General features: G+C 42.5%; 1 protein-coding gene across 1 annotated transcript; it reads left to right on the forward strand.

The window, feature by feature from the left end:
• Positions 1 to 252: 252 nt before the first annotated feature.
• On the forward strand, positions 253 to 20902 carry IREB2 (iron responsive element binding protein 2). The gene is made up of 22 exons (XM_054272540.1): positions 253 to 329; positions 933 to 1022; positions 4096 to 4261; positions 5382 to 5519; positions 7569 to 7781; positions 9360 to 9429; positions 10455 to 10638; positions 11205 to 11344; positions 11717 to 11888; positions 12964 to 13064; positions 13498 to 13614; positions 14766 to 14925; positions 15726 to 15861; positions 16428 to 16512; positions 17112 to 17268; positions 17523 to 17647; positions 17950 to 18054; positions 18313 to 18455; positions 18887 to 19034; positions 19124 to 19246; positions 19767 to 19952; positions 20491 to 20902. The coding sequence occupies exons 1-22, from the start codon at positions 311 to 313 to the stop codon at positions 20599 to 20601; spliced, it is 2889 nt and encodes a 962-aa protein (XP_054128515.1). The 5' UTR covers positions 253 to 310; the 3' UTR covers positions 20602 to 20902.
• Positions 20903 to 24481: the final 3579 nt, after the last annotated feature.

Consider the following 24481-nt stretch of genomic DNA (forward strand, 5'->3'; position numbering starts at 1 on the left):
GCCCCATCGTGGTCCCGCCCCCGGCGCGTCCTGACCGGCAGCTCCGCCCGCGCGCTCGTCATTGCTATCGCGAGAGCAGAGGCTGCCCGCTCCTGGCTACTTCCGCCCTCTCCGCCAAGCCTCGCGCGATCTCGTGCCCTTTCCTCCCGGGCAGCGTCCTCGCAGTCTCGCGAGCGCGGCGCGGGGGGCGGGGCGCGGGGTGCAGTCTCGCGAGAGCCGCGCGGGGGCGGGGCGCGGTGCAGTCTCGCGAGAGCTGCGGGCCCGCCGGCGCTCCCCGGCCCGCTCCCTCACGCTGACATGGTCGCCGGCGATGGACCCTCCCAGGACAGGTCGGTCACTGCGGGGACGGGGGACGGGGCCGCCCCGCCCGCCGGGACACCGCGGCCCGGACACCGCCGAGCCCTGTTCGCCGCCGAACGGCGCTGTCCCGGGCCGCGGGAGTCCCTCCGGGGAGAGCGGCCCCGTCCCCGCCCCGCTGTCCGCTCCCTGCCGGGGGTTATTTATTCCGAGCGCCCAATGGTTGCTACGAGCTTTATTTTGGTGTCTTGTTCCCTTGGTGTTGGCTCGGCAGTCAATGCTTTGTGCTTCCTGCTGTATTTAAAGCCGTGTCTCTTATCTGCGCTGCTGTCTTATCCTGTGTGTAGATGGCAGACTGAGACAACAAAGGTCAGGTGTGTTCGGGCTGTGCTGGCGACCTGCATTGCCCTGCATGTATTTACTATTAGCGATGCTTTTAAAGTTCACCTTAGTCACACATCTACATCACGAGATGTCCCAATCCATTTAGAAACCTTTCCGTGTTGCATCTAATTACAGTCTAGAGGAACGTTATTTCTGGCGGAATCAGAAGTAAAATCTCTTTGTGAGTCCTCAGTCAGTGCTGAAACACCCCGTTGTTTTGTGGCTGTAACTTTGTTTGTTTCGTCCCGCAGGAAGCCCTTACCAGCCCGCCATTGAAGCTTTGGAAAGCCACCCAGAGAAAAAGTTTTACAATGTGTCGAAGCTCGGAGGCGCCAAGTATGGTACGATGCTCTGTGGGGGTGATCGGGGCGGTGCCAGCAGCCGCTGCACCTGCGGTGCCGGGAGATGCAGTTGGGAATTCGTAATGGATGTGTTGGGAGGCTGGTTATATCCCAATTCCTTAATGCTTTATGGAGTTTGCAGGGGTAAAACTTGTAAGCTTTTTTTACTAAGGGAGAAAGTACAGGTGTTTCTGTAGTTTTCAACAGTGTTTCAAATCAGAAGAATTACTCAGTTTTGGAAAAAAAAATGAAGTGACAAAGAACTATTTAACGCTTCAGAAATAAATACAGCTTTTCCTGTATTTCTGTGCAGCTTCATGGTGTTGTAGCTCCCCCTCCCCAGCAGCCTCACACCGTGGGTGACTGTTTGCCAGAACATGGTTCCTGCTGCAGGCTGAGGGTTTGTGGTGCTCACGCTGTTGCTTAATCTCAGCCTGTCATTAGTATGCGGTGGCTGTCTGTGCCAGGGGACCTTCCTTGGGGCTCCCTGTCCAAGTGCCTTTCACAACTTGCACGTGTGGTGGGAGGGGAGTGCACGCAGGGGAGGGAGCTTTGCTGGTGCCAGCTGGAACAGCCTTCAGCCTTGCAGGTAATCAAAGCATGCTGGCGTTGTTCTCTCCCTTTGTCTTCATGTTCAACTGGAATACTTACATGGGCTACCAAGTAGCCTTGCTTAGTTATGCCTTCCTTAGTAAAAGATTTGGGCTATTTTTTTCAGTTTTGCAAGGTCTGAATTCTTCTGTATTCACAGAATTTGTAGTATGCTTCTTGAATAAAAAAAAAAATTAGCGGATATTTCACTTTAAACCCATATGTGACCACAATTATTAACTTCATGTTGTTTAAAGAGAAGAGAGAGAGGGGCACAGTGTCTGCTGAAACTGTGCAACAGCTGTGTGCTCTTGCAAATTTCCCCTGCTTGTAGTAACAAAGTCAGTTTTTCAGATAAGCACACAAGGAGGAAACAGTGCTTCTGCTGGTGGGTTGGTCCAGGGAGGAGCAGTGCCCTGCTAGCAACAAGATCAGGCAGTTCTACAGCAGTTTTGTGAAAAGCCTCATGACAGGAGTGGAAATAAAACAACAATATCCAACTTTCTGCTGAAATGTGCCACAAAGCTTGCAGCAGCAGTGATTTCCTGAACATATTCTCAGGAGTCTAAACAGGCTGCACTAAGAGGGTCTTTGTCTTGCAATAGAAACTTCTGTGCAGAAGCTGGAAGCTTCATGTCAACTTCAAGGTAGCAAAATGCTAAATGACATCTAGGCACAGTCTGGGACAGCACTGGTAGCAAATTGAGCATCTGGAATTGCTCTCTGCATTTGTTGCTAGAACAGTTTGAGTTTTACCTGTCTGGCTGTAATTTGATATTAATTGCCAGCTGATATTAATCAGATTACTAATGTAAATGTTCATTGGTTTAGTTATCAGTTTCCTGGTGTTTGACTGGGGAAATGAGAAGAGTTCAGAAGGATTTAGGGCAGACAGACATGTGGAGATTCAGACCAGGCTCTTGCTGGGGCTGGAGCTCATGTGGGGAAACTTCCATGGTGAAGCTGTGGTGGTGTGGGAGGACAGAGATTGCACTGCCTGCCATGCTGCTGTGCTGAACCTGTGAGCTGCTTTTCCCTTGTACCCAGCCCAGTGCCCCTTCCTGCAGCCTGGGGCATTGCTGAGCCCGGCCTCCCTGGGCTGCAGTGCCCGGGAGGTGCCTGCCCTGTCCAGCCCAGCTCTGCCCAGCCCAGCTCTGCCCAGCTCTGCCCACAGCCCCTGAGGCTCAGGCAGTCCCAGGGGGCCCTGTGGTCCCATTGCTGGAGCTGTGCTGTTCCCTGGAAGCCCCAAAGTGCAGATGGGAGCTGCTGGTGCCTCATGGAGAGAAGCAGCTGCTTCTCTAGAGCTGGTGCCAAGCAGCCCCTGGGGCAGTGAGATTTGTAACCCACAAGAAAGCAAACAAGTTCTTCTCTGGGAATCTGGCTTTTAAATCAAGGGAGTGGTGGCATCAAGGTTCATGAGACCTTCTGGATGACATCTTTATACTCAAATAGTTTATTCAGATTATTCAAATCTTAAAATAGTTTATTAAGTTTATTCAAATATTAAAATAGTGACTTGTCTAATTAGACAACAGTGGATATTATGTCAGAAAGACAGTGAGAACAGAATCAGCAAGTTCTATATTAGTAGTTTGTGAACAAACCACTGGCTTAGGTTGAGACCACCAATTTTTTTTTTTAATAAAGCTTGAACTTAATTGTTTCACCTTCCTCCAGATAACTTTTTTTAGGATTTCTCACTGTTCTTATGAAGCTAGCTGCCTGCTTGAATTATGCTGAAAATAGTGGGAATTGAGGGAGAAATGTCAATCAATCTTGATTTTTTTTTTTCTTAAGTGGTTATTTTATTTTGTTTGCAGTTGGGGAGATTTTTCTCTTCTCTCTTATTTAATTCTCATTTCCATTTCCCCTTTTTTTCTGTGAAGGAAACTGCTGCTTGTCTGTACCTTGATTCATATCAGTAGCAAATTGATTCAAGCTGTATTTAATGAAATGTTCTTTATATTTTAGGGAGTGTGTTAATTTTAATTGGGGTGCGTGGCAGAATAGTTTCTGGTCTTTGTATCACTGTTTATTGAAAATAATATTCTGGTGTTGGTTGCTTTGGCTTGGTATCCTGAGTTATGGAATGGCAAAATTTGCAGTTAAAATGGTTTCCAGTATTCCAGGAGTTGTTGCTTTTGTCCTGCTCTCATCAATAATCCCAGGTCTGTATTCCTGGCATCTCTCCCCTGCCAGGCTCACATCCCTTATTGTCACTGTCTGAGCAGTGTGCACAAGCCTCTGCCATCTCCCATTAGAATCCCATAGCACAACACATCAATCTGTACATTTTGCAACTCTCTGTTCCGTATTGTGTAGGGAAGATCAAACCCAAAGGCAACTGGAAAACAGGCTGCTGAACCTCTCATCCTTCCAAACCCTAGAAAAGTGGAATTCCTCAGAAAAGTGAGATTGTAATTTTAAATCTGTGTAAGCTGCAAGTACTGTGCTGATGGTGTCTGTCCCTTGCCTCACGCAGATACCCTGCCTTACTCCATCCGCGTGTTGTTTGAGTCCAGTGTGCGCAACTGCGATGGCTTCTTGGTGAAGGAAACGGATGCTATGAACATCTTGGACTGGAAAACAAAACAGAACCATGTTGAAGTGCCCTTCTGTCCTGCCAGAGTTGTTCTTCAAGACTTCACGTGAGTGTGTGGGTGTGTGCAAAACCCCCAGAAGAACCTGTGCAACCTCACTGAGTTTGTGTTGAATTCTTTGGCGTGAGAATAAATCACACTTCCCCTCTTGATACCTGGGTAGAAACGTGTGCACTGCCTCTGCTGTGCAGTGGATTTCTCATGATAATTCTACATGATGTGAGGGTAGGAGTTGTTCCCTAGGGTACTCTGGCTTCGGGGCAGGTTGGCAAGGCTGAAGGTGCTGGCCTGCAAGGAGCACCTTACAGGATAAGAGCCAGAATACAAATGGAAGTGGTGATGTTTTGGCTGTAGCCACATGGTTGACAGTTCACACTGTCACTGACAGTTCTTCCTTGAGATAATTGAAGATTAGATATTGCTTAGTCCACAATGACTAATCCAGTCGAATCCATGAATAATACTTATGTAGAAAAAGCAGCTCTTTGGATGTTAACTTTCTTAGTGATTTGACTATGGCATAGCTAAAAGGGCAGTCCTTCAGCAATTTGCAAATATTCAATTTAAGCTGTCTTGCTGACTCTGTATATTTGTTGAGATAATTAAGAAAGGAATTATGATGATAATAAAAATGAGGTAACATTTGCTTAGCAGGCAAAGCCAATAAGATTTACGTGCTACTGTGTTCTATAAACATTGCCTCTGTTTTGTACAGCAGTATGAATATTGTGAAACACTGCAAGCTTCAGAAATAGCTCTGTCAGACAAATGATACAGGCTGAGGTGTTAAATGTATAGCACGAGCTTTGATTGCATAGCAAGGTTCTGTTGTAAAGGTAAGGAGTACCTAAAGATCACTTCTGTACTGAAGTACCATCACACCTGAGAAGCAACGCAAGGCACAAGACAAGTGTGGTTATCTTTGAGATGGTCCCGTGTTCTTCTTTGGTACATTGCCTTCAGACATGCTGTTGCTCCTTGAGAGGGTGTACCAACTCCAGTGGCTTCAAAACTGGTTCAAGTCCTTTAAACTTGAGAGAATAACAGGTATATTTTCTGAAATAGGATATAGCTACTTTTAGACTTGGATAAAATGAAAAAGAAATTTTTGCCTCTCAGTGAGTTAATGTCTCATGATGTTTTACTATTTTGTTTTTCTGTCCATCAGTGGAATCCCAGCAATGGTGGATTTTGCTGCCATGAGAGAAGCTGTGAGAAATGCTGGAGGAGATCCAGTGAAGGTCAATCCTGCCTGCCCAACTGATCTCACTGTTGACCATTCTCTGCAGATTGATTTCAGCAAATGGTAATTTACTTTTTTTTTTGTTTTTACAAGCCTTACATTTCTGTCTGGCACTGAAGTGTGGATTCGTTCAGGTGTTGTTACTATCCCATCAAATCATTTGCCATATGTGGATCCCTAAAACAAGATGTGGTGATATATGAAAATGGGCTGGATAAAAATGGATAAGCACTCTTGGGAGAGAGAAAGAATGTTTGTGAGGCCTTAAGGGTGAAGCTGACTGATAATCCAAATTCTGGGCAAGATTTTGCTGAAATAACAGGATCTGGCATGGTTTCCAGAAAATAGTATGTATCAAGAGAATGAGGCAGAGGGCGTTTGTTGTTTTGCTTTGCTCTGATTTCATTGTTCAAGTTAAACAGAACTTTGTTTCCAAACGTGGCTGCCTTGTCACAGCTCCAGCGAAGGGGCCTGCAATTCTCCTGGGCATTTAGAAAGACTGTCATTGCAGCCCATGGCTTGTGGCTGGTCTGGGTTTTTATGGGCTTTGCTTTAACACTAGATAAATGAGGCTGTGGATATTTTCAGAGAGAGAAGTATACTTGGAGAAGTCTGGAAAAGTAAGGGGACTGGAAAGCTACCAGCATGGTTTTCTTTGTCTGACAGGCAGTGATGTGATGAATACAGCCTGGGGCTGCCTTTGCTAGAAACATAAATACTGCACAAGAGAAAAAGCTTGGAGCTTTTGTTTAGTGTTTGCTGAAGTAAATACTAAATAATGCAGCCTCCCTTCACCTTCTCCTCTGCCTCTCAGTTGTGGAACCTTCCAAAACCCATGCAGAATTGCATAAACTGTTCAGGTTCTTTGGAAATTTTAAAAGTTCATGGAGAAAAAGCCTGTGGTCGAAGGATATGGATGTGTGAGTCATTTCTGTCAACCTTCCAAATACTCACAGGGTTTCAGTTTGCTGAGTGTCAGAAGGGCAAGAAACTGCAGCTGATGTGTTGTGCTGCATATGTGTTGTGTCAGTTCTATGCTCTGTCCATTCCTATGTCCAGAGGGACAGCTGATTCCTTTGCAATTAGGCCAGCCTAAAATTATCAGGCAGACCAAGTGCTGGCAAGAGGTCTCTGTGTGCTGCTTTGTAATGATAAATGCAGCCTCTGGAGCGTCCCTTTGGAGAGCTGTGGGGGCTCAGCAGCTGCTGGCTGTGATAAGGAGCCCTTGGCTGCAGGGTGGTTTGTGCTGCTTTTGTAGAGCTCCCATCTGTGGGTTACAGCCTGGCAGGCTGCCGTGGGATTTAGACAAGGTATCTGCTCAGGCCAGGCAATACCCTGCCCTTGGGATAACTGGGGATCTGGCTGTGCTACTGAGGCAGAAGAAAGCAGTGGCTTTAATTGCAATTTTGTGATTTAATAATTAGAGAGATGAAAGTCATTCGTTTTTCACAATAAGCTTTCTTTGCTCTCCTGCAGAGATCCAATGTTGTACAAATAGTAGTTAGTGTGCTATGTGGATTTTATTTTTTAAAAAACCCTGGCCTTTCTCTCTTACTTCTGACTGGCTTGAATAGTGTATACAATTTATCTGTGCCTTCAAGAATTTGTAAAAGAAACCTAATTATGATCAGGTTATGTTTATTCCTTGAGAAAGCTTTGCCTGCAATCATTCCTCTGTGGTTTTAATAAAACATGTACAGCACCATCTTAAAAAAAAGGAAATAAATTCAGTCTATCATTTGGATGAGGGTCTACCATTTGGATGAGGCCCTCCCACAACTTCCAAGTGTAAAACTCAGAGTTCAGCCTTTACAGCTCTGTTTTAAAAGATTTCTGGTCTGTTGCAAACAAAGGGAAGGAGTTGTTTGGTGTTAATCTTTCAGACAATCCAGTTCTGTTCGCTTCTTACCACACCACACTACATTACTTAACTAAGTGTATCCAACGACAGTTTACTTTGCAGCAAGGTTGTAATAAACGCATTCTCTTTTTTCAGATGCTATTTTATAATCTGTTGAAGGGGTTGCAAAAAGCACGAGTGGGGGGGTGCGGGGTGTGTGCACAAAGCACAGCTTGGCAGTGTCTCAGCGTGTGCCATGTTTGCTGTTGCAGTGCAATCCAGAACGCTCCCAACCCCGGCGGGGGCGAGCAGAAGCCGCTGGCCCGGCTGTCCCCGCTGAAGCCGCCGCTGCGGAAGGCGCCCCCGTGCCGGGGCCACAGCGGCTGCCGGGGCCCGTGCGAGGCCGGCCGCAGCCCGGGGCCCTTCCCTGCGCAGATCGAGAACACGCCCATCCTCTGCCCCTTCCACCTGCAGCCTGTGCCTGAGTAAGGAAGCTCTTTTGCTGAATTGCCTTGTACCTTTGTGTTGTGGAACGCTGCCTGTGACAGCGCAGGGAAATGGGATTTTAATTTAATAAGCGTCCTTCTGTAGTTTTCACCCATGCCATGGATAAGTTGTTTCAGTATCTAGAACAAGGTGTAGCATATAAAAATTAATCTATAAATTTTGCTTTTTACACTCTGCAGATGGCCACCCATTGACTCGTGGCTGTGACTTTTAAATTGGATATTGCTGCTTCTCTCATTTCTTTACAACAACAACTAAGCATAGGAGTAATTCTCAGTCCGTTGCAAAGCAAGCCTGATTGAGTAACTCAATGAAGTGTTAATTAGTCTCTAAAAGTAATTCATAGATTTTTGTAATAACTTTTCACAAGTCTCTTGCTCTTAGAGGACTAAGAACTAGCCTGGGCATCATCCCCAGCCTGTACAGGATCTCACTGTCAATCTGTCAGTGATTTGAAATTCAGTAAATATCCTGCCTGTGTGGTAGCCCAGGGGAGCCTCATGTCTGTGCCTCTCCCAGATTTCTGTGTTACTAACAGGTCGTTGTGCACTGTTCCACCTGTGCCAATTAGGTGTAATTGTCCTCCTGATTCAGCTGCTGCCTCTTTGTCTGCTGGGCTGTTGAGATCCCTATCTGCCTGTGCTGGACAGGTGGACAATTAAAAGAGCTGATCAGATCTGTATGCCACAGTGATATTGTGTGAATGCTGTGGTATTGTTATGAATGAGGAGATGTTCCTGCTCAGCACAGGTGCAGGAGTGCAGGAGCAGTGATGTTTCCAGCAGCATTGGTGTTTGACAGCACACCAGCTGTGGGATTTATGAAGCTGCAGGTGAACACTGACTGTCCCTTGGGGCTTGGTGAAGCAGGAGAGTTGCTGACCTGCTGCAGAAAAGAAAGGGAAGGGTCATGAATTCCAAGTGAAATACACTTCTAGGAATTGAGGGCTTCCTTCCTGGTACAAAGCAAGTGTGTTCCCTTCCTTGTTCAGCTGCTCAAAGCAGAGGTTATTCCTCTTAAGTTAAGGATTACTCTTTTACAACAAGTATCAGTATCTTAATAAATAACACATACAAAGAAAAGATAGTTCATTTTATGAGGCTGTACTGATGAGTACTCGTGAATAAAAACTTGTGGCTTGGAGGGAAATACAAAAATGGAGGACAGTTACAATTGAGCTAGTGAACATCTTGGTTCTTTAATGTATGGGGTTTTTAGATGTGCAGCCTGTGAGTTAACTGCTAGGGAGCAAAACTTCTGTGTACTGTAGTACATGCTTGGAATAGATCTCTCCAAGTACTTTTGAGATCACACACTTCAGATGAACCATACCTAGAATAAACAGGTTCTCAGACACAGCACATATGAAATCAGCGATATCTCATTGTTTACAGAAAGCTTGCTGCAGGGAAGCAACTGTCTTTGTTCTAATAAACCTCTTCGAAGAGCCCTGCAAGCTTAAATAAGTCTTTCATCAAACAAACTAAAACTACAACTTGTTCTTCTGTAATTTGAAACAAATTATAACAGTACTTCTAAACTTGTTTTCTTTCTAGGCCTGAGACAGTATTAAAAAATCAAGAGATGGAATTTGGCAGAAATAGAGAGAGGCTTCAATTTTTTAAGGTATGTCTGTGTACCTGCAGGCTTTGTGGTTTGGGCTTTTTTAAGAGTCATTTGTATGTATTCAGGTTTTAGATGATAAATTAAATGTAATAATTTGGAAATGTCAGGTTTTCAAATCTGAAATTAAACAAGAAAAGAAAATTGGCTTTCTAACTTGAAAAAGTTTACTCTGATTTGGTTCTTGTCAGTGGGGATTTATGAAGCACTGGTGTTTTTAATGCCTTTCATGAGCTCAGTGCCTTAGGTCACAATGAGTTTCTGGCTGAAAGGGTCATTTATCCATAACTGTGTTAACAAAAGTTGCTGAAGTTGGAAGTGTTGAGTGGAGACCAGTGTTCAGCCATGGCTGCTCTCAAACTGGGCAGCAGAAGTCCTGTGCTGAACATCAGCTTCTGTGCTGCTGGCCAGGGCTCTGCCACATTCCTGTTTGATCCTTATCCTCTGTTTTGGTTTTGGAATTCACTTCAATGATCTAGAACTCTTTTCATGGATGTGGACTAGAGGTTTCTTTCTGAAAGTTGCAAATTAGCTTTTACATTATTAAAGAAGGAAATGGCCAGGCTGAACCTTGATAGAAGTTTCTGTGTCAACTCTATTACATGTACCATCCCGAGTTTGCAAGCGGTTTCACCCTGGAGTGTCAAACCTAAACTCAGTTGTGCTATAAATATAAATTCTGCTATAGATACAAGTGCTTAGGTTTTGTTGTCTGAATATCAGTCTTAGGTGGGCTTGTAATCAGTTGTGTGAAGTGGAAGGTAAGAGATTTCTGCAGCCTTGCTTTTGAAAGGGGCATGAATTACTGATTTCAGTCTCCAGAGGAATTCAGTGAAAGCTTTTGTTAATGACTAAGAATGTATCCAAGGAGATGACACATCTCTGTTTGACAAAGGGACAAAAGCCATTTGGGTAAATAGCAAGGACTCTTTTATTGTGTCTTCATTTTGTCTTTTTAGTTATGTTCTTAGAATTGAATATAGCTTTGAAAAAATGCAACTTTTATTCTCCTTTTGGAAAAATTACAGTGGAGTTCAAAAGTTTTTGAGAATGTTTCCATAATTCCACCTGAGACTGGAACAGCACATCAAGTGAACTTGGAATATTTGTCCCGAGTGGTTTTTGATGTGAAGGATTTCCTGCACCCTGATAGCGTGGTTGGCACAGACTCGCACACAACCATGGTAAATGGCTTGGGTATCTTGGGCTGGGGTAAGTATGCTCACAACTTCATTGCTCTTGGAAAGGCAACTAAAGCTTCACTAAAAAATATATCTTCCCACTAGTGTTTGTATCTCAAGCATAACAAACTGTCTTTAATTATTCTTCTGAATCTTTTTTGTCTACAAGTAATCTTGAATAACATTTCTTTCCATTGAGAATTGTAATTAATCCCTCGTAATTTAAAGAGAAACAAAAAACCAGGTGATATTCAAACAGGTGCTGTTTGTACAGCTGAAATTTTTGTGAAGGTTACTTTTCTCGCAGAAGATTAGTTTTAGATATAAAATATTTTCTGGTTGACTGTGATGTTTAACTTGAGCAATATTTTGCTTGATTATATTTTTGATGTGCAAATGTTTAATGGAACTTGTAAATTTCTTGCTGTGTCCTTGTTGGAAATGGAGCCCTGCCCTTCATTTGGGAGAGAAAAGCAGCAATATGTTTATTGTCATGAGTCTCTAGGCTTTGTGTGAAGGGGTTTATTATTTTCTGGGACCTGAGCACACGGAGTGAGGCTGTGAAGGTGTGACAGGCGTGTCCCCCTGTCCCTGCAGGCGTCGGGGGTATCGAGACAGAAGCGGTGATGCTGGGAATGCCGCTGACGCTGCCCCTGCCGGAGGTGGTGGGCTGTGAGCTCACAGGCACGGTCAGCCCCTTTGCCACTTCCATAGACATCGTTCTCAGCATCACCAAGGTAAGGGTTCAGTGCCTTTCCAAACAAAAGAGGAGGGATTAATGCAAGTGCTGCCAGTGTTGCTTGAGAAATGAATTAAATGAGGGGAGTGTTTTTAGTATACCTTTATTTGTACCTTTCTGCACTGCCACAATTAATCTATAACCATTTTTATTTGCTAGTCCTTTGAAGTGGGCTTTTTTTTTCTTTCCCCTCTATAGTGTTTGCTTATAGACCCTCTTTAACTAAACATAATTCATAATATTTTTTTTTCAAACATAGGCATTAGGGTTTCAACTTTTTGTTTCAAATGCTCATGAGTTGTGAATTATGACAAACACAGCTTGCACTGTACATCTTCACATGCCAGGTATTGTGTGTTCTTTCCAACAGCATCTTAGACAAGCTGATGTCGCTGGAAAATTTGTTGAGTTTTTTGGGAGTGGTGTTTCCCAGCTGTCCGTAGCAGACCGAACCACAATAGCAAATATGTGTCCTGAGTATGGTGCTATTCTGAGTTTTTTCCCTGTTGATAATGTGACATTGAAGCACTTAAAGCATGCAGGTAAATATTAAACTAAAGCAAGGATTTGTTGTAATTGTGGTTTTCAGTTGTGGTAATATATGTTTTTTACTCTGCAGAAAAGCCCAGTGCAAGAACTATTGAATTTTTGCTTAAAGCTCCTTAATTCTTACCTGGTGCTTTTCTGCAGAGTTCTGATGTGGATTTAACATGTAATTAGACTTGTGCTTGAGGTTTGTGTCCAGTCTGGCCCATTTGTCTAATGCCTCATTTACCAACATGATACTGCTTTTCAGCATCCAGAGTCCTGATTTTTGGAAGCATATGTAAGCCTATAAAATACTAAGGAAGTTTTCACTTATTTTGAAATATGTATGGAATATAACTCTTCTTGATTTGAAATGAATCCCATAACCACCTGGAGATTCCCTACAAAATCAAAACTAGAAATAAGTGAAACTGCAGAACAAATCTGAACATGTCTCTGATTTTTCCCAGTGGTGTATGTTTCCCTTTGAAGTGCATGATTTCACTGGCATCTCAAGCTAAGCAAGGAGGATGTCAGTTCCTTATCAAGCTACTGCAAGCAGGAAACCACAGGGTGACAGATGCCAAAAAAAGCTCATTCATGAGTGAGACTTTCTGAGACTGAGACCTGTCACTTTCAAATAAGAGTTAAATGCTTTCAGTAGCAAATGTTTTTGTCTGATCAGTGCAGAGCAGATGAATGGGTTTGGAAGAGTAGCCAGCAGTACTGCCTATTGTCAGCTAAGCACAGGGTCTGTATTACACAAGGAAACCCTAACACAGAAAAGCCTTATGGACTTCAGGGACACAACTGTCAATTTAGTAAGTTACCACTGCTAGAGTTGGAATAGCTTATTTTATTCCTTGACATAAGAAGATAAGATAATTTAGGAAAAAATGTAATGATTTATAAATGTTTTAATTAGTGTGTCATTCCTGAATAGAAGTTGGGATATGGAAGTGGTGTACTTGAAAAAAAAAGTACTTTGGATATTACACTTAAAACAATCAGTGTGTCTGTGAGTTGTGTGATTTATTTTATTTATGTCTTTAATGTGACATCTCTCATGTTTGACATGACCTTCCTTAGGTTTTGATAAGGCCAAGCTTGAAGTCACAGAAGCATATCTTAAAGCTGTGAAGTTATTTCGAAATGATGAGAGTTCTTCCAGAGAGCCTGAGTATTCCCAGGTATGCTTGAAAGGAGTTGTTTGATTCTCATAACTAACTACTGATGATTTCACAGTCTTATCTCCCACTGTAACTTTCATTGCTTTCAGCAAAGCTGTTTTTATTAACTCAGAGTTTTGAGAAAGCAGTTTGTAAAACATAGAGGGGGTGGGATAAGAAGGGAAGCACGGTAACATTATGTCAGTACAGATACTGAATTCCAGTCATCCCAAGGACGGTGAATGGTAGAAAAGTTTTGGATAATGTTAAAACATTTAGAATAAGAGGAATGGCCTGTTGAGTGAGTGGTGTTGGAAATGGAATCCCAGAGTTCTAGATGTCTGAGAGCATTCAAATTTGGAGCAAGAGTTCCTGGGTGTCTTGGGAATAAATTCCATGCACTGCTGGGCTGGGGTTGGTAATGCCTGCACTTTTTGTTTCTTGGTTTCTTTAGGTAGTGCAAGTTAGTCTAAGTTCTATAATTCCATATGTCAGTGGCCCCAAGAGATCCCAGGATAGAGTGGCTGTTAATAACATGAAAAGTGACTTCCAAGCCTGCTTAAATGAAAAGGTTTGTATTGCTGACACTTGCTTTAAAAGGTATTTCCTATCATTCACATGAATAAATATTGTGTTACCTATTCCTTGTGTATCTATTGAGCCTCCTTATTGCTACACAACTGCTTATCCAGGGTGTTCTGGTCTTGCTTGACAGGCATCCCAAGAGTAAATCATAGGTGTGTTTGGCAGGAGCATGAGCTTCCCAAAGTCCTTACTTTCACAGTTTAGATTGCTAGGGAGAAGGAACTTTAGGTAGTCCATAGTGTGAGCTTAGCAAACATTTGCACTTTTTCAGGGTTTTTTTAAACAGTTTTATATTACTTTATTTCTGAAACAGAATTTATCCTAGGAAAACTCATCACTCCTTAAAGGAGATGCAGAAAGACTGCCAAGATTTGTAGCTGAGTGTTCTGAGTTCTTATATTAGCAAATGATTTTTCCTTACGGCTTAATTTGTCTTCACAGAGTGAGTGTTTTTACTCTGAAGGTTCTGGTTTTGGTTAGGGATATCCATGGGTATCTGAAGAGTGCAGCTAGTATAGGAATGTACCTTCATTTTCATTTCATTTATCATCAATGTTCAAGACTTACAGCAGTATTAGGAACAGCTTCTAATGAGGCCTGTGGTACCCTGTGTTCAGTCTCATCTGTGGTACTGTGGTTCAGTTGTGCTGGAGGGAGAATCATAGCTGATGGTGGAACAGAAAGGGTGAGGTTGAAAGGGACCTCTGGAGGATGTTTGAGTGCTGAAGAGCACTCAGGTGAGTCTGGAAAATGCTAATGGACCTACTCTGGTTTAGTTACCACCCTCTTGCAATTAAAATCTTGGACATGCTTCTAATTCAGGAACAAGTATTGTGTAGATTAGACATGTATGCTTAAGGAGATGTTCTTCCATATATACAAGGAAGTGAGCTGTGCAACAGCCACACATGGACTGACCTTTGTTCACAACTGCTGCAGAGTTAAAGCAGTTGTGAAGGAAGAAGGCTGAGACCCGTGTACAGACAAGGACATGAACTGAGTGCTGCTTTTAAAATCGTGTAAGAGTTCCTAGTGGCACAGCTGAGTATTATTTCAAAACCAGTGCTCACTTGGTCTTGTTGTAATGTCATCCTTTCTGTACTGTAACAACTGCTAACATGAATTTTTGTCATCCAGTCTGGTGTTAAAGGGTTTCAGATTGCAGCTGAGAAGCAGAATGACATTGTGCCTGTTCAGTATGAAGGAAATGAATACAAGCTGTCCCACGGCTGCGTTGTCATTGCTGCAGTCATCAGCTGTACAAACAATTGCAATCCATCTGTCATGCTTGCTGCAGGTATGTTGGGACCACACAGCTCAGCATCTTAATGGTGCTCCCATGCTTCACAGCCCTCACCTTCACTTTTGTAGGCTCTCCTTACAGGTTTGAAACTGCAGACTTGTAGCCTTAGCTTGTAGTTTAGTTGGGAAAGTTGCTTTTCCACAATACAAACTAAGTTTGTCCCCTAAAGCAGTATTAAGGAGAGCAATTATAAAATCTTTACACTTGGTAGTATGACAGCAAGTAACCAGTTCTAGGGCTCCTGTCAGTGCACAGTGCCATAGCTGATGCAGGAGATGGGCTTTAGCTTCAGGCCTGGCCTGGATGATGAGCTGTCATCCCCAGCCAGCACAGGAACTCTGTATTGCTGAGCAGTTCTTCTGTCATTGCTTGGGGGTATCTGCCACACCTTTGCCAGCTGCAGATGGTTTTGCTGGAACAGCTCATCTGTCAGACCTTGCTCTCCTCTTTTTAAGATCCTCTGTGGCCAAGGTGAGCTTCCTCTTAGGGCTGTGTGGCCTGTGTGTGGAGGCTGAATGGATTGGCACTGTGAGCTAGAACATGGTAAAGAGATTTGTCTTAGAGAAAGTAAAATGGGTGTCTACCTGCCAGGAATGGGAATAAAATAATGGCATTGTTATGCATTAAGAAACTTTATTCAGGCCAGTGATTGCTTGAATAGTTTAATAAACTGAAAGTTGTCTAATCCTCTGGGGGGTTTTATGCTTGATTTAACTAAGATAGAACCATACAGATGTCCTATGAAGGGATATACAAATCATAATCTGTGTCCTTTTTTCCTTTTTGTTTGGTAGGACTGCTGGCCAAAAAAGCTGTTGAGGCTGGCCTTGAGGTGAAGCCCTACATCAGAACAAGTTTATCCCCTGGCAGTGGCATGGTCACACATTACCTCAGTTCCAGTGGAGTATTGCCATACCTCAGCAAGCTTGGGTGAGTCTGGACAGGTGCTGCATACAGGGGTTGTATGGGCTGATCAATAGGATTGCTGTTCATTTGGGGCTGGCTAGTTCCTAACTTGATAGATTGCTGGTTTGCATCCTTGCTGACTTCAAATTATTCTGCTTCATTGTATTCCCACTTCAGAATTTATTACATGTAGCTCTAATACATCAGAGCTGGTTTTCCAGTCACAAATTACTTCATTTTAAGTGATTTACAGGACAGGATGTACTTGATGATGTATTCTGAAAGTGGAAGCTGGATGCAAATTTGTCAGGACGGTCTGTATTTGTCTTCTCTTATCATTGCTGCTGTCAGGGGTTGTTTAGTTAATGGTTTTGGTTGCTCTGTAACAGTGACAGAATATGTTCAATATTCTGTAACTGTGCCCAGCTGTGGTTTGCATCAGTGACATGTGGTGCCTGTTGTTCATTTTCTAAAAAGTCTTAACTATCAAGGGACAAAAAAAATTTTGGAGATTGTTAATAAAAGGAAAAGCAGTTATGTTAACAGATTCCCCATGACCATGTGTGACTTGATTGGTTTTTCCCATGCAGGTTTGAGGTTGTTGGTTATGGGTGTTCCACCTGTGTTGGGAACACGGCCCCTTTGCCAGAAGCCATCAGGAATGCAATAAAACAGGTAAAGTTCTGGCTGGCTTGTTGAACACAGAAATGTATTTCTCACCCAGTTAAGCAATCAAGAAATACAGTAATCCATGCAAAGTACACTTCATTTTTGGTTTGGGCTTAACATGATTGTGTTGGTGTATTTGCTTGTTAGAGGGAGACCATGCCAATTCATTGCTGTGTAAAATAAATGTAATAAGTGGTATTTCTAAAATACAGTTATAAATTACAAGATAAGTTCATATGATCTAATCTTGCAGAAGATGCATTGTGTAGATTTTGTATCATAAGTGGAGGGTTTTAGAGACCTATTTGCTTGAATAATTTTAACCAGCACTTTCTAAACAGCTACAGCTTTTTCTCTTCTGAAGCAGAAGGAAAATAAATAAATGGCAGGAGAGGAGTTGAATGAAGTGACAGAGGAGCACATCAGAGGGTCAAAAAAGAAAATGAGAAGGGTAGTGAGAGAGAGCAAAATGCCTTTCAGTTGTTGTGTTAGAGTAAATATTTGAAGTGCAGTGCTAAAAGCACATCTGACTTAGTCAATAGAAATAGCATAAGCTGTTGAAGCACTCCAAGCTCTGGAGCAGTGTGTGTGGGTCTGCCTTTCAGGGAGATCTCGTTGCCTGCGGGGTGTTGTCTGGCACCAAGAACTTTGAGGGCCGCCTGTGTGACTGTGTCCGTGCCAACTACCTGGCGTCCCCGCCGCTGGTCGTGGCCTACGCCATCGCGGGCACCGTGCACATCGACTTCGACACGGAGCCCCTGGGTGAGTGTTCTCCTACAGCTTCTGCTTCTGCAGCTGCTGCACAGGGGCACACATTTCTGCACGTGATTCCAGCACCCAGAGCCAATACAATTGAAGCCATATTTGGTTTGCTCGTGGCTAAAGCAAAGCATTCACTTAACTGATCAAATTCCTTGCCTATCTGGTACCATCTCTGCAGGCCTGAATATATACACATCTATATTCTAATACAAATCTCAAGTCTAATAGCTTATTGTGTTTAAAATCTTACTCAGGCACTGGCTTTAATGGCAAAAGTATTTACTTACGAGATATTTGGCCCACAAGACAAGAACTTCACACAGTGGAGGAAGAGCGTGTGATATCATCCATGTTTAAGGAATTGAAAGAGAAGATGGAGGTAAGAGTGGTCTGTTCTACATAATTTAAATGTTGCATTTCATTGTAGCTGTAATATCTTGCAGTTGAATGTGATTGGTTTGCCATTTATTTGTTATAGTAATGGAGGAATTAACTGAAATGGGTACTTGTATTTAAAAGGAAGTCCTAAGTAATACCCAGTGATGTAACCTGTAATATGTAATACAAAATTATTTACTAAATAATAGTAATTAATCAAATCACCAGTATGTCTTTAGTTTTTGACTGTAAAAATACGATAAACTAACTTCTGTTCTTCTTTATTAATTTTCTTTTTTGTAGAAAGGAAACAAACGATGGAATTTACTGGAAGCACCAGAGTCGACTTTATTTCCCTGGGATTTAAAATCTACTTATATTAGATGTCCTTCCTTTTTTGATAAACTTGTAAGTTGAGTGGATCTATCCACTAGATTATATGCATTGCATTTAAGTAAAGGAATAGCTATTACAGCAAAGCTTCAATGTTGAACTAACAAATTTAACTATTGCTCATATTTCTCAGTCTTTTGAATTTTTGTGTCTCTGGAATGAGTGGGGCCTGTCCATCCAGGGGCCTTCCTATACTGCAGATATGTTTTATGTCTCTAGTTCCTGGAAGAAACTGTTTAATGTTCCTTTTGTTGTTCCCTCCCACCCTGCCAGGCCAAAGAAGCAGCTCCCCCACGGGCGGTTGAGAACGCGCACGTGCTGCTGTTCCTGGGGGACTCTGTCACCACGGATCACATTTCCCCTGCTGGGAGCATTGCCAGGAGCAGTGCTGCTGCCAAGTACCTGACCAGCAAAGGGTGAGCCCTGCTGAATAATTGACCAGCATTGCCATCTTCTCTAGAAAGGCCTGTCTGCAGCAAGGGGAGACTGCACGTGGAAAAGCAAAATACTTAATCAATGTTAAAAAATATGCTGGTAATGGTAAGAGGATTAGTAAAGTGGGTTGTTTCCTAGAGCAGTCTCCCAATAATTCTTCTGTAAGTACCACACTGCTTGCAGCACTTCATAAAAAATAGTAGAAAATAATTAAAAATTGTGGCTTTCCTCATGAATAACCTAGCAGTGATTTGCACATTGATCATGATTTATGATAATTACATTTGTTGGAGGTCCAGTTCTTTACATCTTCCACTGAAGACTTTGATATGTTGCAATAATTATAAGAAAAAATCATAATATCCTTTTAAATCAGTTAATTTAATTTCTTTCAATTTTCTTTTTATTTCAGACTCACACCTCGTGAATTCAACTCTTATGGGGCTCGAAGAGGTAATGATGCTGTGATGACAAGAGGTACCTTTGCAAATATCAAGCTTCTCAATAAGTTCATAGGAAAACCAGCTCCTAAAACAATTCACTTCCCATCAGGACAAACGGTAGGAATATATTTGTTAGCACAGCTATTCTGGAATGGGGAGTGCAGGTTTAGCACTCACTCAAAATGTGTCATTTTATCATTCCACAGCTAGATGTGTTTGAAGCAGCAGAGCTGTACCAGAAGGAAGGCATTCCTGTCATCATTCTAGCAGGAAAGAAGTATGGACTGGGTAGCTCAAGAGACTGGGCTGCAAAAGGACCTTTTCTACTGGTACTGCTGGTTTGTTTGGGTTTGAGGGTGGTTTTGTTTTTTCTGGAAATACCTAAAAACACATTGTATGATTTCTTTGTTAGAATCTTCATGGGACAGAATCACTAGTCAGGATAGGTCAGAATTTCCTCATTATGTAATTTACTGTCTTGGATACCAGACTTTGAGACAAATCAGGCATTTGTCTATGCTGACCTACCTCTGTTGGACCTCAAAGGGATGTTCAGTATCTCATTGTTGGAGGCTAATTTCCACTAATACTGAGAATATATTCCAAGTCAGCCTCTGATTCATGTCCTGTTAACCCCAGCATGGTCACTGTAACAAACTCCATTTCACACTGCATGGGCCTGCTCTGGCTTGTTTGCTTCCATCTAGCTGGGAAACTACTAAATGATGTTACCAAGGTACTTAAAGGACTCTGTGCAAAGCACTCTCTCTTGAGTTTGAACTGTGAGATGTTGGACATATCTGTGTTTGAAGGTTCCTGCTGTGTTTCACTCTGCTTGTATTTTTGCAGGGTGTTAAAGCTGTCCTAGCAGAGAGCTACGAGAAGGTTCACAGGAGTCAGCTGATTGGAATTGGCATCGCTCCACTTCAGTTTCGTCCTGGGGAAAATCCAAGTACTCTGGGACTCACTGGCAGAGAGCAGTTTTCTATATTGTTCCCTCCAGACTTGTTGCCCAGAATGATGTTGGATGTTAAGGTATCTTTGCAGTGTTTTAAATTTCTCTGTTGAATGTTCTGATGCAGAGAAAAAAACTTTAATTCTGATGATAGAAAGCACAGCGAGAAAAGACAGAACTAAATTCTCTTGGAAGGTAAGCTTATAGTCCTGCCTGAAGTTTGTCATGGCTGTTGGAGTTTCCCAAAGTAGATAGACACGTGTTCTTTGTACACAACTTTGTATGCAGCCTGATATTCTTGATCATTCTGAGTGGTATTTTGCCCCTCATGGGCTTGGTCTTAGAGTAGAATTGAGTTTGTCTCTCATAAGTGTGATGATTTGAGAGAGGCTTCAGCTCTCCATGCTCTGTAAACAAGCCCATAACACAATTTGTGCCGTGCTCCCAGCTGCACCACAACAAGCCTGCCTTCCATCTCAGCAGGCTTGGGACACATCAGAGGGCTGAATTTGCTTGTGTTCAACACAACTTGGGGTTAGAATGTTGACTGAGAAATAAGCAAGGGGAAGTGAAAGCAAAGGTTAATTTGTTTCTTTTTTTTTTGCTTTCCTTTTGAAGACAAGCACTGGAAAAGTATTCAGCGTGATTGCCTTGTTTGAAAACAATATGGAGATAACTTTATACAAGAATGGTGGAAGTCTGAACTTTGTGGCTCGAAGATTCTTATAGTAGCTACTGACTCTCTGGGTGCCCTACATAACTGGTAACTCAGCAAATGCCTTGTGTGAACCCAGGAATCTGTACTGTGGAACTGCAAACAGTCCTAGTGTGCTCAAAGTTACTTCGTCCATGGATGTAAAAGATTGTGAATCATTGTAACTGCAACAAGATCCTTTCTGATTTTAAATAATATTCTAATGGTGCTATTAAACATTGCTAAAATCAACATGTGTATTGTGACAAGAGAGCTGTAAGTATGGAGGGGATGTTTTATCAGACCATTTTGTAAATAAACTATGTGAAATTGAAACTGATTGTGCTGAAGATTATTATGTAAGAAGATTTTCTGCAGTTGTTTCCACTCATTTTTTGCACCTGTAAATCTGTGTACTGCTGTTTGTTGGTTTAAGAGTAGCAGATGGCATGGAATTTTAAAGGCCAAACAGATTTTTTATTTTCCTCAAACAGAGCTTAAAAAAGATACCGAGTTTTGAATTTCTTTAGGTTGTGGGCTGAACAAAAAGCAGTCCACATGAGACCCATGGTATCCTGTATCACAGATGGTGACTTCCTTACCTTTATGGGATTATATTTCCTCTGGATCCAGATTTAAACTGCTCAAGCTATGAAATATGTGAAATTCTGTGTGCTTAGAAATATGGGAAACATTTCTGCATTTAAAAACAAATCTCCCAGTTGTTTCATTCATGCAGGTTAAGCTGTTTCTTCATGCCCTTCAACTGAAGTTTGTCACATCTGCTTCAAGGAATGCACTTGTCATTTGTGACATCTGTTTTTATTGTGCTCTCTGCAATATTATCAGAGAAAGCACCTACTTGTAATGTTTTAACCTTTAAAGCCTTTTAAAACATTTGCTAGGGCTGTTTAAATTCCTCTGCTTTAAATACAACCTGTCTAATACATGACACGTGTCAGATGTCCAAGAGCCAGATGGGCACGCTGCCTTTGGGTGCTTTCTCCCGTGCTGGCAGCTCCCAGCTCTGACAGAGCATCCCCTCCTGAGGAGGAGCCTGCAGCACTGAGCAAACCTGGCTCTCATGGCACTGCAGTAGCTGTGGCTGGAATTGTCAGCCCCTGTTCACAGCCCATATTGGAGGAGCTGCAGCATGGCTTGTGCTGCCACTTCCCAGAGCTTTGGTGCTGTCTGAGCTGTGTGAATGCAGCTCCAGCAGGCTCTTCCTGCGCTCCTGTCTTGAAAAGCTTCATAACTCCACTTACAGTTTGTGTAGAGTTTAATTTCTGCTGGAGAACAAAACTGCAATACTTGCCTATAAATTATCAAGATTTTGCTTTAAGGATTTTTGTTGTTGATAAATGTTGTCTTAAATATCAAAACATTCAAGAGGACTATATTAGCTTTATTTACATGTACTTTTAATTTATAACCAGATACTGAAATAGTGAATATGTGAACTAACAGATGAACTGTTCAAATCTTTAAATAGTATGTTTGACATTCCTTTAAAAAAAAACCTCAACCCAAAATACCCCAAACCTCTTGCATAATTATATCAGTACAGTGTATTAAATTTTTGACAGTTCAAAAGCCAGACTTGATTGACATAAATTTAATACTTATTTTTCTGTTTTGTTAGACAAAGTTCACTAAAGTTTGAAGTTCTGTTTAATCTGTTTTTATATTTCACTAGTTTGATGTGATTTTCTTTTAGGTAAGATGAGAACCATTCCGGTGACTCCTACCACTCCTAAGGGGGGATAAATCAATGAATATTCTATTCAACTGAATGCTGAACGAGTTCCTGTTCTGTGGTACACTTCCATTGATTCTATCCAGAGTGACTGGGCAGATCCTACTTCTTGTACAACAGTGTGTAATGCTATTTTATCCCAGCTCAAAGGTATATTCTTGATTTAGTTCAAGGAAATGTTACTGGGGAGAAAATGGAAATTTAGTGCTGGTACATAATGGTGCCTCATGCAGATAATACAACTGCAGCTCCATGCCTATTTACTAATGCTTGAAGGACACACAGCCCCCTGCCCTTTCTCCATGTTTCAGGAGACAGGAATCCAAGCCATGTCAAGGCAGATTGATGAGGTGAAGTACAATTTCAGGGCATGTGACTTACCTGCAAGTTGTCACCAGTAAAGCAGGTCAGTTCCTTTTAGAGAAATGGGGCTTCATTACCTTAGCAGCTGCTTTGATTCTACTGCACTAATGTCTTGTAATCCATGAGACAGAGGTTCTGAGCTGTGCCTGGGCACAGGGGCTGCCCAGCTGGAGGCTCCTGTTGTAGCTGCAGCAGGTGCAGCTCTCCACGAGCCCAAGTCTGGCTTCTCAGAGGTGTGCAGGCTGGCTCCCACCCTTGGGCCCGTTCCCTGTGGGGTGGGGGGGCTCTGTGGGACAGCTCTGCCCATGCCCCATCTGCTGTGAGCCCTGGGAGCAGCCCTGCTCCCTGTCCCCTGGGCAGAGTGCAGCTCAGGGGGCCAGCAGCCAACGAGGGCATTTAACTCTGGACACACTGCTGGGACCCTGAGGGCCAGAGGTGGGCAGGAGAGGCAGGAGCCCTCTGGCAGGGCCTGGGACAGTCAGGATTGCTGTGCTCACACACCAAACCTTCACTTAGACCTCTCTTTAGTATCCTGAACTGTAGGAGGACGTGTACCTGTTTGAGAAGTGACTCAGTGTGTTAGATGTATTTAACCTAGACCTCTCTCCATTTGGATTTGGGGGGAGAATCTTGTTGAAATTTTTGTAAATGTTTTCTCTTCTTGCTTCCCTCTTCCTCCCCATCCCAAACTACAAAGCTTTGGGATAGTGTTGATATTTATACATTTTACACCTAAGTATAAGGACAAGAAGCTATGTATATTAATCCTATTTAAGCAACTGCAAATCATTGTCTGCTGTTTAAAGCCAACAGAACAGTCTGTTTTAAGTTCAGTAAGTATTGCATAGATATGTCTTAAGTTCAATTGATGAAAATTGTGCATACAATGTTACCAATGTTGTAAATTATTTTTAATAAAGAAAATTGTATGACAGTTGTTGTATGTTACTGTCTATTTTGAATAGATAGTAAGAAATACACTTAAAAGGGTACTGTATGTGAAGGGGCAGGGTGAATAAAAGAGGGATAATATTGTGTGTTATATCATGATGCATCTTCCATTTACTTGTTAGGAGTGAGTGTGGGCTCACAAAGCACAAAGCATGCTTAGCTGCTGTAGGAGGATGTTCTCTGGCTTAGCTGTGCTCCGGACACCCCTCTGGATGTTATATCAAATGCTTTTTAAATAAATTTTTGTAGGGGGATACAGTATGGGTAAATGAAGGTGGTATAGAATGTAATCTTGTCCCCTAAAGAGTTGCAGCTGAACTAATTAGCAAAGATTAGGAGCAGGCCTGATGTTAACAGGCCACACCTGTAGCCAATAAGAGCAGTGGTATAAAAGAGTGGATTGGTGGGCTCTGCAGTCAGATGGCTGCTGCAAGGCCCAGGAACAGGCACTGCTTAGAGGAGCTGCCTGTGGGCGACATTGAGGAGGTATGAAACTCTGGTGATATGGAATCCTTGCACTATAATGATAATAGATCTCTTGATGTATAAGACAACTTTTCCTTTCCCTTCTGAAAAATGTCTCATTTAGAATCTTGATGAAATTCTGTATTAAAGCAAGCTGTTGGCCAAGGTTGCAACTCTGATAAGATCCTCACAAGTGATTTGGGGATGTCCACCACTAACCTACTTCAACCCTCACTTTCAGCACAGGCATTAGACTGGAGTTCAACTCATGGATGCTAAGTTATTCAAGTCTATCTTTTTTCAGAAATAAGACAGGCCAAAGTACAACCTTCAAACCCTGCCTTGCCTTACAACCACAGTGAGCTCCCCCAGAGTACCAG

This window comes from Melozone crissalis, unplaced genomic scaffold (assembly GCF_028551555.1).
Source record: "Melozone crissalis strain CALT ecotype California unplaced genomic scaffold, PUWL_Pcris_2 ptg000014l_1, whole genome shotgun sequence".
Taxonomy (NCBI): Eukaryota; Metazoa; Chordata; class Aves; order Passeriformes; family Passerellidae; genus Melozone; species Melozone crissalis.

Bases quoted from the DNA above. Each gene is read 5' to 3' on its own strand.
- IREB2 (XM_054272540.1), top strand. The intron at 1,023-4,095 runs GTACGATGCTCT...TGCCTCACGCAG, and splicing joins GCTCGGAGGCGCCAAGTATG to ATACCCTGCCTTACTCCATC. The intron at 7,782-9,359 runs GTAAGGAAGCTC...TTTTCTTTCTAG, and splicing joins CACCTGCAGCCTGTGCCTGA to GCCTGAGACAGTATTAAAAA.